The 19961-nt window shown below is 22.6% G+C and overlaps 4 protein-coding genes across 4 annotated transcripts; 1 reads left to right on the top strand and 3 right to left on the bottom strand.

The window, feature by feature from the left end:
- Positions 1-1452: 1452 nt before the first annotated feature.
- Positions 1453-5025, bottom strand: PVVCY_1200280 (U5 small nuclear ribonuclear protein, putative; the record flags this gene model as incomplete). Its single annotated transcript, XM_008625042.1, has 1 exon — positions 1453-5025. The coding sequence occupies one exon, from the start codon at positions 5023-5025 to the stop codon at positions 1453-1455; it is 3573 nt and encodes a 1190-aa protein (XP_008623264.1).
- A 1719-nt stretch (positions 5026-6744) lies between these two features.
- Positions 6745-7681, top strand: PVVCY_1200290 (conserved Plasmodium protein, unknown function; the record flags this gene model as incomplete). Its single annotated transcript, XM_008625043.1, has 2 exons — positions 6745-7118; positions 7288-7681. 2 exons carry the CDS (start codon positions 6745-6747, stop codon positions 7679-7681), a joined length of 768 nt encoding a protein of 255 aa, XP_008623265.1.
- A 332-nt stretch (positions 7682-8013) lies between these two features.
- On the bottom strand, positions 8014-8945 carry PVVCY_1200300 (60S ribosomal protein L13, putative; the record flags this gene model as incomplete). The annotated part of the gene is made up of 2 exons (XM_008625044.1): positions 8014-8610; positions 8934-8945. The coding sequence occupies 2 exons, from the start codon at positions 8943-8945 to the stop codon at positions 8014-8016; spliced, it is 609 nt and encodes a 202-aa protein (XP_008623266.1).
- A 2134-nt stretch (positions 8946-11079) lies between these two features.
- PVVCY_1200310 (WD repeat-containing protein, putative) lies at positions 11080-18837 on the bottom strand (the record flags this gene model as incomplete). Its single annotated transcript, XM_037634600.1, has 2 exons — positions 11080-16694; positions 16833-18837. The coding sequence occupies 2 exons, from the start codon at positions 18835-18837 to the stop codon at positions 11080-11082; spliced, it is 7620 nt and encodes a 2539-aa protein (XP_037490683.1).
- Positions 18838-19961: the final 1124 nt, after the last annotated feature.

The following is a 19961-nucleotide window of genomic DNA, read 5'->3' on the forward strand; positions in this document are numbered from 1 at the left end:
AATGAATATATGTACACATGTATATATAAAAGAAAATTCCATTTAAAATCAACATAAACATTATATATATATTTTTAAATTACTATTTAATTGGTATTTCATTTATTTCTTACTCTTTTAAACTAAGTATATATAATATTACGTACAATTTTTATCTAATTTAATATACCCGTGTTTTAGCAAAAAAAATAATACCTATAATAAATACAATGTATTATATATGCGCCAATAGGATAATAACTCTTCTATGTTTTATCCCCTCTCATATTTCATACGCCTTTAATTATCCGTCCAAAAAAAAGTACTTTACATTTAATTATATACATATGTAACATGCCTATAAAAAATAATAAAATTTATCCTGGTATATAAATGAATTACAGTCATCTCTCTGTAAAATAGTACACTTAACTATATTACTTAAAATATATTTTTGTTTTATTTATTTTCCAGTAAAATTTTTATATCTATAAAAGGTGTACATATAGTATATATATTTACTTATAAAAAAAATCTTCATCTTGAATATTCCTAACATAATTCTATTACTACATAAAAAACATTATATCTTTTAACTTCAAATTAGTATATATTTATTTTCTTTTTTTATAAAAAAAATTATAATCTTTAATTTATATATATACTATTAATTTTAATAAAATTATGGCTAGAAAACTCTCATTTTCTTCTCTACTAAAATTATATTTTAAACTTTAAGAGATGGGCAAATAAGACTAAAAATTTAAGTATATTATATGTCCCTGTATAAAGATCAGTTGTCTCAATACAGCATAGAGATATCATATAAATATTCTCCTTATATTCACATCCCCTTATATCTATTTTCTTATTTACTCAGTAATACAAACAGTTTTATATTTGTTTCAAAACCTATTGCATATCAAACATGTCTTTTCCAATTACTAAAATATAAACCTTATACATACATATCCTTTTTTCTCTACTAAGTATGTAAAAAAGACTTTAAAATGCATAAGTTGCTATAAAAGTTTTTATATTTATAAAACCGCATATATAAACAATAATAAAGAGTTGTGCGAGAAAATAATAAGTAAGTAAATAAGTAAATATATATATGCATGTCGAAAACAATGGAGTCAGCATTGTGTGTAAAGAGCACATTTCCGCTACTAAGAAATATAATAACAATACTTTGCCCACAAAGCATTGCTACTTGAATTTGCAAAAAAAAAAATAAAAAATAAACGATGATTTATCATTGCTATGACATAATTCGCTTGCAAAAGATTGTATCATTTTCATGTTTCATTTTTTTGAAAATGTAAAACCATATTGTGAAGTATATAAATGAGAAAGATTTCCTTGTATGTAATATATATCGATGCTACAAATTGTTTGAAAATATATTAAGTTCCATTATTTTTAGTATGAGATAGCAATCTCAAAAAAAAAAGTGTATACCAATTTTTGTTAGAAATATTCGGAAAATTCTCCTTTTATATTTAATAACATCGGATCATCAAAAAATCTATTAATCGTTACATCTTCTGTAAGCCCTTTTCTTCGTCTAGTTTTTAACAAAAACTCTCTGGCTAAATGTTGAATAGGTGATGGTTCTAAGGGTCTTAAGATAACTGATTTATCCAATGGGTCTCCAGGTACAATATGCCAATGATCAAACATACTTAAACAAAATGCTTGTCCACTGGTATGGGTTCTTAAATCTGTTTCAAACCCAAATGATTCTATAGCAGGTATATATGCATGCACCATATATAATGGTGTTCCTACTTTTGGGAAATCTTTTAATACATGCCCTCTTCTTCTTGATAAAACATTATATACTGAAGAAACAGAATCACCTGAACATATTATTTCTGTAAATAAAATGGGTTCTAATAATCTAGGTGTAGCTAATAAAAATGAAGAATAAATTGCTCTTCTTGTTGTTGGAATAATTTGACCAGCTCCCCTATTAATTGGATCATCATCAATATCTGCCCTTAATATTTTCACCTTAACATTTTTCATGTTTTCTTCTATTAATGGCCCTTCTTTAGTAGCCCAACAAAATCCTTGTATTATATTATTTTTTATTGAATATAAATTATCTTTATTTGTTTCATTATATAATGATTCATCCATTAAAATGTTTGGACTATTATTTTCAGGACCAAATTCCCAAATAGATCTTATAGATAATATATCCCAATTATGTTTATTTGTTAATAAGGATATAACATCTTGATCTATATTATAGTTTAATGTGCTTTTCCTTTTTTCTGTATCGTCATCTAATTTTACATCTTTTTCTACTTCTTTATTACTACCATCATCACTATTTTCATTATTCTCGTCATCCGAGTTTTTCGAATTCTCATCATTTTCCAATAGGTCTGCCCTTTTATCTCCCCTCTTCATTAATAATTTATCCATAGTATGTAAATATTCATCTATGTTGCTATTATCAGTTTTCTTTAAATGTACAAGCCCTTGAACTATGTCATCCATTAATTCTTTTTGTATTGGCTCAGAAATCATATATATTTTATTTTTTTTATTTGGAGTTTCAGCAAAACAATTTAAAGCTGATGCTTCAGTAATTGTCTCATTAAATTGAACAACTGGATCTGAAACCTTTATTTCTAAATCACCATATAATTTTCTTAAATCATGTAAAACACAATCAAGATATAATTCTCCTGTTCCTAGGACTATATGTTCTCCAGATTCTTCCACTTTTGTTGATGCCAATGGATATGTTTTATCAATTTTTCTTAATCCATCTAACATTTTTGGTAATTCCGATGGATTTATAGGCTCACATGCAACTTTAAAAACAGAATTTGCACAAATTATATATCTAAACTTTTTATTAAATGGATAAAATATTTCTGCATCTTCATCATCGTTAAAAAATAGTTTTTCATCATTTAACCCATTTCTCATGATACCTAAATCAGTATTATTATAATTTTTTTTTTCAAAAATTCCTTTTTTCTTATTTCCTTTTCTCTTCATATTTGTTATTGTACATGTTTTATTTACACATATATCAATACCACCTATTAAAACAAAATTTCCAGCAGGAACTTCATCTACTTCTATTCTGTATCTTCCTTCGTATATCCATAAATGAGTAATCACTCGAGATATCATATCTTCATCATCATCTAAAGTATATCCTTCCCCTAATATTCGAACAGTTTGTCCTTTTTTTAAAGTACCACACATAACCCTACCAAATAAATCTAACACTAAACATTCTGGCCTATGATAATTTTTTATTATATAAACCATCAAGTTATCTGTTTGATCTCCCTTTAAACATCTCATCATATCATAACATATTTTCGTTTTTAGTGACCCAGAATATATACTTAAAGTTTTATTTTTTGCATTCTCTAAAGGAGATGGACAATTATCTATTACTACATCTACAAATGCTGTAGTATCTTCAAAAATCATTGTACATATTTTTTTTAATAAATATTTATTATTAAATAAATAATCTGTTTTTTTTAAAGTTACATTTAATTTTTTTAAAAAGGGTATTAGGAAATCTTTTTCTTCTGATGTTACATAACCAAATATTTTGTAAATAGGGAAAAGAATAAATTCAACAAAACTTCTTTTCTGATTTGAATAAACAGGAGATTGTACAAATTTAAATTTTTCTTCATCATAATATATATCACCCCATAAATATTTAGAAAATTCATCAATATTTATATTATATGAATTATGTAAATCACAATAAATTTTACTAAATGATTTTAAACTAAAAAATATACCATATAAACTTGAACTAAACAATACATTATTCTTTAGTGGTGATAATATCCAACTATTTTTTTCTTCTTCCGTTTTATTTAATAAATTACATATAGTTTCGATTTTCATATTTATTTCTTCAATTGTATAACTTATTTTATGGTATGCATCATTTGGAGGTAATCTTAAATCCATTATTAATTTATCTATACAATTTAATACTAATATTATTTTTACATTTTCATATATACATGCTTTTATCACATTTTCAGTTACATACATACACCCATCTACTACATCAACAACCAAACAACAACATTCACAAATATTAAGGGAGCATAAAAATTCATCCAAAAAATTTACATGTCCAGGTGTATCTATTATATTAAATAAATAAGATTTATATTTAAGATTTTCGGGTTTTTTATCTAACAATATATTATTAGGAATATTCTCATAAACCTTATTTTGAAAAATTAATGATATAGGTATAGATTTTATTGATAACCCTCTAGCTTGTTCATCTAATCTTGTATCTGTGTAACTAGTTAAGGCATTCATTTTTTTACTATTATATGGAGTTATTGTATTTTTTTCATTTTTATTTATATTTTTTTTTATAACCTCATCAAATTCATCACTTAATTTGAAAAAACTAACAGTACTACTTCCATTATTATTATTTCCTCCAGCACTCTTATTTATAAAATATGAATCCCCTTTTGTTTTTTCTCGAGTATGTTCAATTAATCTATCTACTAAAGTAGTTTTACCATGATGAAAATGACCTGCAATACATATGTTTCTAATAAAATTTGTATGTGCCATTAATTCAGAAAGATATTTAAAACTAAAATTATTATTTGGTATTGATGTTTCTACTAAATCAAAATTTTTTCTATTTGCTTCTACATCTAATTTTTTTATAAAACTTATTCTTTCGACATTTGCATTTATTTTATTTATAGTTGCTTGCTCAATATCTTGTGTATCTTCTTCTTCAATAAAAACTTCAGCACCATCATATATTTTTTTTAATTCATCGATATCATTTTCATCCATTTTATTATCCTTATTACCACTTAAATCATAATCATCTTCTTCTTCCTCCTCTTTACTTTCTACATTACTATTTGACTCATCACTTCTATCTTCACTATCCCCATCTTTGGATTCATCAACTTCATCTGAGTATTCCTCTTCATCACTATCTATATCTTCTCCTATATAATTCCCAAACTCGTCATATAAATTATTTTTTGATTCCATTTCAAAAATGCTATATCTTTATATATGTACGCACAAGCTTGTGGAAATCACCAAAATTATTATATAGTGATTTTCCAAATTTTCTATATTTAGTAAAAAACAAATTAATCAATATGTGATATGCAAATACATTACTAACACCATCTGCATATACTGATATTTATTTTGTCATCTCTCAATTGCTAATATCCTTTGTTTCTTCTCTATTTCTGTTTTTATTTTTAATATACTATACGTAACATATATAAATACTTTACATGTGCTTATACATATATACTCATTTTATATTAATATGTAAATCCCCCTTTTATAAGTTTCCATTATTAATTGGGTGTGTTTTCCTTCTCTGTATCTTCTTTAATAAATTTTATATTTATATTTTTTTTTTTTTTAAAAAAAGTGATGAAATTTTCATCCTATTGATAAATAATTTTTACTAAAATTGTCCTAGCAATAATACAAGTCAAATAGAAATTTATTATTTTATCACCCTCTTATATAATTCCTTTAATTTTATTAATTTTTTTTTATTCATCATGCTATAGTAACATGCTTAGATCGTTGATTGGGTATATTTTTTTTTTTACGGTATTATAGGTAAGCATATATTTTTATATAATGAATAATCATAATTTATATGTTCAGAAAATATACTAAAAAAATTATGCCATTACAAAATAATGCATAATACATTTTAAAGAAGGTATAACTTAATAATTACTCTTTTATTTTTTTTTTTTGAAAAAGTAGAAAATATAAAAAATATGAATTATATTATAAAATTATTATAAAACAGGATTTATTTTTTACGGTTTTCGAATTTATCTTATGGAGTAAAACCCTCAAAATGTCCCAATTATCCATTTGGTTAAATAAAATATCCAGGTTTATTTTTCTTCTTTGTTTGTCCCCCCCTTTTTCTTCTTTTATGTTTTTTTCTCCTTTTGCAAGTTAGGAGTATGGACTTTTCTGCATCTTTCCAAATCCAATCATACTAATATAAGACCCCTCTTATAATTTCTATTTCCCATTTTATTTGCTGTTCACTATTTTAACATATAAATCATTGTAAGACGCATATTCAAAATGATAACTTTTATAAAGTTCAAAATTTATTTCAATATCTATATTTAATAAAATATCGAAAGAAAAAGAGAAAAAAAGATGGAGAAAACTAATTAAGACTAAATATAAGCTTTTCGAATTGTACACATTATAGTATTCACTCAAATAAAACTATGAGTTTCTTTCATTCCATATTTCTTTTCTTTATGCTAAACATAATAATAAGTATTATGGAATATCTTCATTCTGTACATATAGAAAATGTTAATTATAAAAATTAAAAGTACACTATAATGCACTGTTTGGTTTTTTATATTTTTCACAAACATATATGTCCATAAATAAATTATTATATATTATCATATGCTCTTCACTTCTTCATTTCTTTATTTCTCCATTTCTTTATAAAATAATAATTTCCTTCTTTGTCAAAAATGTTATGAAAAATAAATTATGTAAAAATAAGACAAAACTGGAAAGCGAAAAAGTTTATATATGATAATTTAAGAAAGATACCCAAAAAACCTCTTCTATCTACTTTTTTATTAAACAAATAAAAACAATAGTAATAATAGCGTAACATTGTGGTAATACAAAAAATCAACACATCGGCACCAAAGCCAATGTCCCAAAATAAACACTATACACAATAAAATGGATATAAACAATTATGAACACTCAATAAATATTAAAAAGCTAAGAAATGAGTTTGTACAAAGTATATTAAAAGATGAGGAGTATAAAAAAAAAGACGATAAAAAAAAAGATATAGTAAAAACATGTAAAAGTTATAAAGAATTTTGTGATATTGTAAGTGTAATCAATATGAAACCAATTAAAAAATATGAAGAAAAAGTTACATATGAAGATTATCTAAATATGAACCATTCTACAAATAATTTAGATAATTTAAAAAAAAAAAAAAATTATCTTAAATTTTTTTCTATGAACCATTTGGAAAATAATCAAAATGATCTCCTTTTAAATGATAGCCACCCAATAATCCAAAAAAAAATAAAACAGTTCTTGTATGACAATATATCATTTAATAATAGTACATCAAATTATATGTCTAACGAACTACTTTTTATTAATAATATTAATCCTAATTTTAGTTATGCACATATAATATATACATATATTGGATTGCCTTAAAAAAATAATAAAATTTATTATAATTTTTTTTTCCTTTTTTAGAAATATTTTGGACAACAATAAAGACAATTACTACAAATTTATAAAATTTAATTACAACTGTGACGAAATAAAAGACGTAATAATTTTTATAAAAAATAATTGGAATATTTTCTTTGAGATTGACAAAGTAGCTATTCATAACAACATAATGGACAATGAACAAATGGATAAAAAGAAAAACGTTACATTCTCAAATTTATTATACTTTTTTTTTAATTTAATTAAATATTGGAATGAAGAAAAATTATTTCTCTATTTTACCGCCAACGAACTAAAAGATATTAATTCAAATATCAACATTATTGGTCAAAATTTAAAAAATATAAAATTATCTTCTAATGAAGATCTTATAATAAATGACATTATATCTTATATAAAAAGTATAGATTTATAAACATGAGAAAATGTATAACTGCTCATATTTTTTATGTATACCTTTTTATTCTTTAATCCTATAATTTTGTTACATGAAATTACAGACCTTAAAATTGTCATATTTATGGAACTCATCTACATACAACTTATAGTCCATAAAATGACAATTGATATTTTTTTATAAAAATAATAATAAATATTATTTTATTTTAAAAGTTTATAATGAATATTGGGATATATATTTTTCAGCATTCTATTAATTAAAATGTACTCTACACATTTCCATTCACAAACATACAGATATAAATACATATAATGTAGGAAGTGTAAAAAAATTATATGTTTTTCTCTTTATATGTATCCAAAATTTTCCAAAATTTTACGTTCTTCTGGTTTAATTAATCCTAATGCTTCTTCTTTTATTTTTTTCTTTTCATTTAATAAGCTAACTTTTTTTTTATAATATTCTTTGCTAAGTTCTTTTCGTACCTTTTCCTTCTTTTTTACTAATTCATCATAATTCCAACCAACTCTTGAACTTAGGGTTCCTAATCTACAGAAACGTCGGTGCTTTTGTAATCTAAATGCTCTTAATGCACCAGGAAGTACATACTTTTTCTTCTTATCATATGGATATGGCATACCTACAAGAACCTTTAATTTACTTAAAGCAATTTTTCCCTTTGGAGTTTTGTGTGGTAACATACCTCTAACACATCTCCATAATATTTTTGATGGTTCCCTTAAATGAAGAGGTCCCTTTTTAGGGTTTGTATTAGTTCTTAATCTTAAAAACTCTTGATACTTTAGCCTGTTTCTGTATAAGCTTCCTGATATATCAATATCTTCACACCTAACGGCGACGATCCTTTGACCATTTAGTAATTCCTTGGCAATAATGGAAGCTAATCTTCCCAACATATGCCCTTTACAATCAATAACATATTCCTAAAAAAAAATTAATAGTATATAATATATAATAAAATAAATACTCATAATATTTTTAAACTTGCTAAGAAATATATAGCTCGCCAAATGAAACCTATATAACATTATATTTTCCCTATCCCTCTCTCACAAATTATTAATACATTATTTCCTTTTCCCCATAATTTTACTACTTAAATATTTTGGTCATATTTCTTTTTATATATAAAATATAAAAATATTTAAGTAGCAAAATTATTGGAAAAAAGAAATATACTATGTAAAATAGCTATTCATATTATATATAACTTTTATATATCAATAACTAACTAAAATATACTTACCTTTTTATACATTTTTATAGATCCAATTGTAAATATAATTTTAATTTTATTTTGAAAAAGTTACAAAAATTCAAATCACATAAAATTTATTTCTTTAAATGTGGCAATTATGGTATACAAAAAAAGTGTCACATTTGTAAATATATTTATAAAATCATTAATAAAAATTTTATTTTTTTTACAATATATATATGTAAATTATTAAAAAGGGATTTTAAAAAAAGGAAATATTACATAGATAAATAAGCAGTTACATATTATGCATATAAAATAAATGAGCATATATAAAAATATAAATAAATGATATGTATATATTTTTTATAGAGATATTCAAATTTATACCTATATTAGTAATATATATTTCCTTAATTATATGCATATTATATTATATATATTGGGGGCATTGAAAATATTCTTACAAAATTTTGATAATAATAATACTATATTTATACCCTCTTATTTACATTTATTTTTATTTTTTTCGTGTATATATAATAAAGAAATGCTATAATTTATCGGTATATGTTCCAACCCTTTTTGCCAACCCAATACTATTGCAAATGTGACGATATATAGTATATATGATATGTATATGTATATATAATAAATTATATTAGCACTTTATTAAAAAAAAAGGGAACTCAACTATAATTATGTTTTATTCTTGACAAGGAGGAAAAAATTGTAAAATTTAAAGTAGGGTAGCTCATTAAAAAAAATAATAAATATTATCAATATTTAATAAAGTTTTTTATCCTATTAATAATTAATTAAATTTCATTTTTTTGCTTCTTCATTTTTTTACGTATCAAAAAGGGAACTTCAAAAATATATGGCCAAAGGTAAAAAATGTTTTCCCCATTATCCTTTAATATTTATTTGTACTTTACAGTATTTTTATAAAATATATGAAAACAATTGAAAAATAGGAAATGCTAATTATAATATATGGTGGTTTATAAATATGGTAATTATTCCTATTTAATATAAATATTTATTTCATCCCCTTACCCCCCTTGGCTCTCTAATGGGATACACCACTGCATAATAAAAAAAAAATTAAGTTACATATCAATGTAAGCAAACCTATTATATCTCATTTTTATTTATAATTATTTATATAAATATAGCATTTATTTAATATAAATATAACATTTATTTAGTATAAATTTTAATTTGGAAAAATACAACTATTTCAATTTTATGCCATATAAAATAACACCCGATTATATACACTTTTCTTCTAACCATAATACGGTTGTTTTATTTTATAAATAATTTGAGAGCACATAACACACCCTTATTTATATCCATAGTACATACATACCCCTAAAATAGTTGAAAATATATAACATCATAATTTATAGAATAATATTCAAAGGGAGAGGATGTGTGTATTAAACTTTAATGACTTTTAAGATCATACACAGTTACATATTTTAAGGTTAAAATAGGTTTAATATCAAACATACAATGCAATGCTTGACTTATTTTTTCTCATCTTATTTTATTATGTTTTTCCATGTCTATGCCCCTAAAAATTACCACTACACACATACTGGGATATTTAAAATGCCCTATCCAATTTCTATAATTACAAAAAGAATGCACAATATATATTTTATATTAAAGAAAAAAACATTTATGGAAACAGAAATTTCCAATAAATGAAAAATAAATAATATGTTTATATATAAATGTATTAAAAAGTAAAATTTTATCCATATATTCAAAATGTAAAAATAGTCTTTAAATGGTTGTAACCCCATCAACAAAAAAAAAAAATATATTTATTATTGAACACAACAATACAATGTAATAAAATAAATCACCTTAATGAGCAAGCTCATAAAATATTCTTTTTAAATATATCACTCGTTTTATATAAACGGTATGTAAAAATAATAATCAAATCTGAATATAAAATATGCATGTATAATAAAAATTAAAAAATTATAAATTTACAATTATATAGAAATATGCAAAAACGGTGAAATATAAAATAACCATGTGTTTATAAATTCCCATTTTAAGTGGGTAAAGTTAAAAAAAATATATATATTTATGCATTATATGCATATATGCATAGCTAGATCCTTGTATTGTTATAAAACTGGTGGCGTCTTCATAAATTTTAATGGATCATTCAAGTATATATCAAATAAGTAACGTTGTCTTCTCGACGTAAAACCCATTCATTTTTCTTTTTATAAGTAATATTTATAAAACTGTCTGACAAAAATAAATAACTTAATTTAATTTTAGACAATTGTATATCTCTTGAGCATTTTGATTGAACTTTTAAAAATCCACTAAATAATCCAGCATTTGAACAATTCCAAATTTTAAAAGAAAAATCTAATTTTGAATAAGATGCTAAACATGTTCCATTTGAATTAAAATTAATACAATCTACACTTTTTTTATGTCCTTGAAATATTTTTAATTTTTTTGCATTTTTTAAATCATATAAATATATACATTTATTAGCATTATTTGCTACTGCTAACCTTTGAGTAAACTTATTAAATGCACAAATCGAAAAGTTTTTTACTAGTGTATAAATTAAACTTGTTGATAATTTTAAGCATACCATTCTTACATTATTTGATGGATCCAATGAAATTAACAATATATCTATAATTATATTCATATAATATTTAAATATCCATTTATAATTTTTTATCAATATTATTAATAAAAATAATATTTTATTTATATATAATACACGTTTCTGTAAATTACAACTTATATATTGTAGTGTCTTCAAAAATAAAAATGGCTCAATACGTCCTATATTTATTAAAATTTTTAAAAAGCTGATATTATTTAATGATAAGGTATATAATTCAAAAATATTTAAAATAAAATGACATATACTTATATAATTATTCTCATTAAATGGACATTTTTTATTAGAAAATATTTTATTTACATCATAATTTATATTACATAATTCTGCATATATCTGTTTTTTTTTCTCCTCTATAATTTTAGATTTAATTAAAGCTTCATTTTCTCCATCATTTCTAATACTATTAACAATAACACCAGCATGTTCCCCAGATTCGCTAGCTTTACGAATAGCTGTTTTTGATATGCCACTATTTTCATCTAATATAATATTTTCATATGAACTTAATTCTAAATCTTGGTTTTCATAATTTTGATCAGTCATATCATTATGATCCGTATCAGATTTCATTATATAATCTTCCATACAATTTTTTAAATTAATCTCACTTGTTGAATGATGTAAAGATTCATTTCCTAATGTATTTGCCAATATATAATAATCTTTCAAATTTTTATAAAAGTTTTCATTTACAATTTGCTCATTATCAATAAAATCTTCATCTTTTATATTTATATTAAAATTGCTATAAGTAACATTTTTCATATTATTAGTAAAGATTCCTTTTTGTATTAATACAACAAAATCCCAAGTTATTGAAAAACTTAATGATAATAAATGTATAAAATGAAATAATTTAAACTTATTAAATTTATTATATGTATTTTCAATCAAATTTTGTGTATCCACAAATATATAATAACATATATGATGAATAATTAGTGTAGCCATATTTGCGTTTGAATAAAATATTTTGGAATTTCTTAAATATATAGATTTAACAACTAATAATAATAATAAAAGTGTTAAACATATTTCATCTGCATATACATATGGATATAAATAATGTGATCCAACTCTTGGTATAATTATTTGTATTACATATGTTCCTGTTGTATCATATAATGATATATTATCATTTGTTTTTTTTATAATTCTTTTTTTTTTATTATTAATTCTTAATATTTCTGTAGCTAGCTTTGAATATTGATCTAGCCATCCGTTCTTCATATTCTGTATTAATATAAACATAAATTTTTGTAACTGAATTCTTATACTTTTATCATATGGATACATAGATATATAACTTAATAAAAATAAATTTATTTTATTATTATTTGGTAAATTGTATATTATATATTTTTTTAAATTTATTAATATATTATCATTATATTTATCTCGACACATTTTGAACCATAAACTTATAAATCGTAAAATAAAACAAAAATACAAAGTATTCACATACAAACTTTCACAACATATCTCAACTGAGTTATCATTAAAAAAGTAAGATATATCCCCCTTGTTTCTTTTTTTTATTTTTTTATTTTCCCTTTTCGAAAACGTATTTATTGGGTTTGTTACCTTCTTTTTAATATCCATTTCTTCACCATATTTACTTCCTTTTATTTCACTACGTCTACTTGGAATAGTAACTTTTTTATCAACCCCACTGACTCTGCGTATACTACTTCGACCTTTCTTGGGAGTATTTTTTTTTTTTTTTTTTTTAGGGATATATAAATATATACTTGATTTACTAGAGGAAGAATCACATGAATCCCATTCATCCATTTTATCATCTAAATAAGAACTCATCCATTGTTTGCGATTACGTATGTCTATATTTTTATTTCTTTCAATATTTCGATTATTAGAACAATTATATTGTAATATATATAAATTATTATTATGTCTATTATAATTTTTATCTGTTTTTTTTTCATAATTTATTTCAATCTCTTTATATACGGAATGACTACTATTTGGTAGTTCCCATTTATCGTTCACTTTTATTGTATACAAATTACTATCTTTATTTATTTTATATCTTTTTAACATATCCTGACTATCTTCACCATTACAATTTTCTTCTCGACCTTCATATTTCCATTTATTCATTAGTGCACTAACTTTATGTTTATTCTCATTTTGTTTAGTTCCCATTTTAAGACCAAAATAAATGTATTTTTTTCTTAACGAATCATTTAAAAAATATTTATTTTTAAACTGTTTATTATATATATCATTATAATCTATATTTAATGAATCATAAAAAAATTGTTTTCTTTTTTTTTTTTTCCTTTTTTCTGCTGATAAAAATATATCCATCTCTTTTTTGTTTATTCTATAATTTATAATATCCTCATTTTCTGTTTCGTCTACATTTTTTATAAATTTTTCTTTTTCCAATTTCAATGGGTACATTTTCGAGAAATAAAATAGCTGAGTATATTTTGGAATAATTAATGAACATGTTGATTCCTTTCCATGTATACACATCGAAAATGGTAATGACGGAAAGTCGGTTAAGAAGAAAAAAAATTCTTTACATAAGTTTATGCATTTATCAGGTAAAAAATAATGATACAATAATCTTCCTAAAGGTAATGCTTTTTTTGATAAGTTATTATCCCGAAATAATATGTGACTAATAATTGGTATTTGACTTTTTACTAATAAATAAGATGCTTTTTTATTATTTTTTTCTCTAATTATATTATTTAAATTATTATAACTCATTTTATTAAATTTTTTTTTTTCAAATTGTATTATCCTATCCTTCTTACTCAAGCAACTGTCACTGGTAGTATAATCCTCATTACTTATTTCCATTCCATCACTGCTTAAAAATTGTTGTACTGACTCTAAAGAATGTGACGACGAACTTCGTCGAGAAGAACATGAACTATCTTCATCATAATCATTATCCGATGTTATTTCACTTTCGATACTAGATCCATGTAAATAGGGGGTTGCATTTTTTTCAATTCTAATCTTATTTAAAAGCTGAATGTTCGATATACTTACACCTAGCCTAGTATATACATTTTCAAATGGGATATTAGATATTTGAGAATATTGAGAATCATATAAGTATCTTAAAAAATTACCATTTTTATAATTATATATATATACATAATTATTCACTAAACTAATATATAATAGTGAAGAATAACTATTTATATATACATTATTTATTAATTTAAAATTAATTTCATTTTTCTTTTCTAACTTCATAAAACAACAATGAAAACAAACATGAGTCATAACTTTTAATTTTCTTTCCATTTCATATCGTTTTTCCCATGTTTTCTTTTTTAATTTTATAATAGATTTTTTGGCTTTTAATAATGATATATTATACATATTTGAATTATTATTTTTTTCTTGATAATTTTTTATTGCTTTTTTAAAGTTTAAAATGTTTATTAGTTTATATTTATTTTCTGGTTGCAACAAACTCGACCTTTTAAAAGTAGTATTAACATAACTTGTTGGAGCACTACTTTTTCTTTTATTCTTATAATTGATTTTACCACTACTTGTTCTTCTAATATATACTCTATCTGTTTTATTACAAATACTGATCTCAAAACTTTTGCTTCTCTTACTTTTCATTATTTTTTTTTTCAATTTCTCTTTTTCTTTCTTCCAAAATAACACACTATCTATATTATCTTCCGAAGATATAATAATATTACATTCATCATTTTTACAAAAAAAGTTATTATGATTATTATTATAATCTATATTACTCAAATTTATTAAAATCATATGGTTACTTGCATCACATGTTAATATAAAAGATGTGTCTTCTCTTTCAGTCGATATGTTTACATTATTTTTTTTTAAATAATTATCTGTAACAACTTTATATATACTACATATATATGAAAAATGACATTTTTTTATATATTTCACTAAACTAAAATTAAAAATATTCCATATTAATATATCCCCACTATCTGTTCCACCAATTATATAATCATTTTCGGCATGCAATGCTGTTATAAAATTTTTTTTTTTATATAAATTATCAGGGATATATAAATCATATATTATTTTTTTATTCTCTATATATTTATAACAATTTATTAATACACACACAACTCGAGTATCTCTATAACTTATTATTACATATATATTTAAATTATTTTCACAAAATGCATATGTAATTATTTCTTTATTTTTATTCTCATTATGTTCATCGTTTTCTTTTCGATTATAAACATGATTATTGCTAATTTCATTAATAATTCTTTTTTCTACAATTATTTTATTATTTTTTGCTGTTTCTATTTGACTTTTTATTATGTCATAATTGTTCTCACTATATTTATATCCCCTTTCATTATCTTCTAAAATATTATTTATTTGTTTTTTATCTTTTTTATTACCTAATAACCATATACTATCTATTTTATTAGTCATATACCAAATGCCATACAAATATTCACAAACTATAATTCTGTTTAGTTTTGATTTGTTTACAAATAAAAAAAATACATCATCTCCCCATATAGATGATTTATTTTTACGATAATTATTATTTTTTATTTTCAAAATATTTGTATCTTCATTATAGATATTATTATTTTTCAATTTTATTGATTCTATTGAAGATGGGTTCTTTTCAATTTCACATAAATTCACCCTTTCATTTAAATATTTTTTATTTACACTATTGTAACTATAACTCGATGTACGCACACTATAAATATTGCCATACTTATTACTCACTCTTTCTTCATTATTATTACTTAGATACATATCGTCCATTTGTTCATTATTGTGTTTTACCTGATTGAATATGCAACTGCTATTAGAAATATTCTTTGCATCGGGTCCTGCATCTTTTTCAGATGTGATATATGTATTTCTGTAAAAAATAATTGGACCGGGACTCTTAAATGAACCCAATAAATTTTTGTCAACCTTCATTAAAAAATAAGATTTTATATTCGATTGAAAAGATAAAAACATGCTTGAAAATTTTAGAGGTAAAGTATAGCAATAAAAATTCCCTTCTGTTGTCCAGGCGACAATGCACCCACAAATGTTCTTCGACATGTTCTGCATAATATTGTACGATTTTATTTTTGAGCTGTTGTTTTGGGATGCGCCTACACAAACAATAAAGAAAACAATATGGGTGAAGTGATAAAAAACAAACAAAAGAAAATACAAAGAAATTTTATACTAATAAATGAACAAAGTAATGGTGAAAAAGGTACCTGAAGAAAATCGCCATATTGGCTTACGCAAAACTTGTATGCCAACCCAATGAGCATTTTGAGAACGAGTTTTACATGATTGATCAAAGTCAGGACAAAATAAATCCATTAGTGGAACAAAAGAAGAATTTGCATTTTTTCTTTCATAAATAATTAATCTATTTTTTTGTAAAATTATGATATAATTATCTATAATAGCTATTTGACTTGAATTACCATTAGAAGATATTTCTAAATCTGATTTTGATATTGGAAGGTTTGAAATAAAAATCGGATCAACATTATATACTCCATCAATTTGTTCATAAATATCTATATTCTTCAAATTTTTATCTTGAGATTTTAAATTTATATCATTTGGTACATTTATTCTATTTTTTATTAATTCATTATATATACAATTTTCTGCCATATCTTCAATTGTTTCATTATATGTTTCAACTTCAGTTTTATCAGTTCTTATAACAAATCTTGTTTTGTTTTTATAAAAATTTAATAAATCTGTTAAATCCCAACATATTATATCACCATTATTTAACCATGCTGATATTAATATTGGACAATAAAATAGATCATTTAAATTTTTATATGTTTCTTTTTCTCTTAATTTTATATACTCTTCATCTAATTCATCTCCTCTCATATTATTATCATTACCTCCTATATCTCCATAATTTAAATTACTTCTTTCTCTTTTTTCATAATTATTAAAAATCTTTCTTTTTAACAATTTCATACATTGCATTATAGATCTTTGATTTTCTTTTTTTAAATATGGTACTAAACCAGCAGAAATACAACATATTTTTAAATTCAAATTCTTATTACTATTTTTATTTTTTTTTTTAGTATAATATAGCTTATAATTTAAAAATTGTGAATTATCATAATAGCTATGTTTACTATATCTATTTCGTTCGCTTATATTAGTAGCTAATGATGGAGACGAATATTTTACAGATATATCATCATGCATCCCATCAATGATTTCATCACCTCCTTCATTATTTTCTTTACAATTATCTATTCCTCGAGGATTAACCATTGAAAAATCATTAGATTCTAAGCTATCAGATGAAGAAGAACATATTTTATAATTTATATCACTATCAGCAATGTCATAATGTGTACCATTGCTACCTTCTAGATCACTAACTTCACTACTTTTACCAACCTCATCATTGTTTTCTTTATTCCCTATAGATAAACGAGCTACTACTTCCTTATCTGGATTACCCCATAAATCTATAACTAACAAATCTTTATATCCACTAACCAATATAAACCTCCTATCTTGTAATATTCTCATATTATAAATATAAAAATTAAAATTTTTAAAAATTTTAAAGCACCTTCCTTCATCCAATGACCATAAAGCTATTGTATTATCGACATATAATGAAATTAATATTTCTCTTGATACACATTCAATAAGATAAGAGCAAGATAAACCAAAACACAATTGTGTTACACTATTATTACATCCATTATTTTTATTATTTAATAATATATTATATGGCACTAACTTTATTCGGTTGTTCATTCCTTCTTCATTATTTTCACCACCTTTATTGAAATTGTCAAAACTGTTTCCATTGCTACTGCTATTTAGGCTACCACTTTTTTTAACCTCTTCAAAATTTGAATCAATACTTATTCTTTTATTTTCATTTTTTTCACTTTTTTCATTTATTTCATTTTCTTTTTTCCCAACCTCTCTATATTCGTTGCCCCTTACTCCATTCTTTTCCATACCATCATTGCATTTGCTCGAATTAACTTGTTCTAAATCATTTGACAATATTTTGTTTCCACTCTCATTGCTCGGTATAACACCCTCATTATTATTACCACTATTATTATCACTATTGCTAAACTTTTCATTTCCTTCTGCTCGAAAAAGTACTATGTTCCCTTCACGACTACCCACTGCCAAAATATTACCATCATAATTTAATCCATAGCATGTTATATTAAAGGGTGAAGAAAAATTAGGCCATATTACTGACCCTAGTTTTAAATCTTCATTCATTCTTATTTCATATTTTTATATTAAAATGCATAAAAATGTATACATATGTTTGTATCTCCATATATAAAGATAACAAACTTTTTAATCTGATATACTTTTGTGACAATTTTACTTAATTAAAAAGAGGAAAATAAAATCTATAAATAAAATTATGTTATATTTAATAATACATCCAAAACTAACTATATTATCATATCTTTTTATAATTATTATTTTTATGAAATCTATACATTTTCATCATATATCCCTTTAATTCATTATTATTTTTATAATTTATTTTTATATCTTTTTCAAATTTTATTCTTTATATATAATCCTTTTTATATTTTTTCTAATATCAATCTACTAATACGTGCCACTAAATTTTTATCAAAATATATACTGATTTATAATATATTTTTTTCTTTTTTTTTTACCAATTTTTTTTTTTAATATTTTTATCACCCTTTTTCTCTATAATTAAAAAATTATTATTATAAACATATTTTCATTTTACTCTTTTTTTTTTTACAATAAATATATATATATGATATATGTTTACAATTTCCACCGAAATAACCCACCTTCATATTTTATATATCAAATTTCCCATATATAAAAGTAGGAAAATTGTTATATACATTTAGTTGTATTCCTATTTATAATTTATTACATGCATATGTAAATACATATTTATGCATTCTTTCTTTATATTCATTATATCTAAGGAACATAAAACTAAAACCATGACAAATTTTAGTTTGTCCATTACTCATTAAAAATATAATTTCTTATGCTCCTATTTTCTCCTTATACAATAGAACAAATTTATTTAAATTTAATAATACCCCAATACACACACTAGTTTTAAATTATTACCTACTTGTTATTTTCAAACTTTTCTAAATAAACCATACAAATTAATACCTATGAAAATGCTACATCAATATGTATCTAAACACCCCCCTAAAATGCATATCTACACTTCATAAGTTAAAATAAAAAAAAACAAATGAAATATAATTCCTCATTAAATATATGACTGTCTTTACCCATACCACATATATATACATATATATATGTAAATACCCTTTTTAATGTTTCAATTTATGGAAATAATTTTAATTTAATTGTTTCTAAAAGCT

Source organism: Plasmodium vinckei (genome assembly GCF_900681995.1).
Source record: "Plasmodium vinckei vinckei genome assembly, chromosome: PVVCY_12".
Lineage (NCBI taxonomy): Eukaryota > Apicomplexa > Aconoidasida > Haemosporida > Plasmodiidae > Plasmodium > Plasmodium vinckei.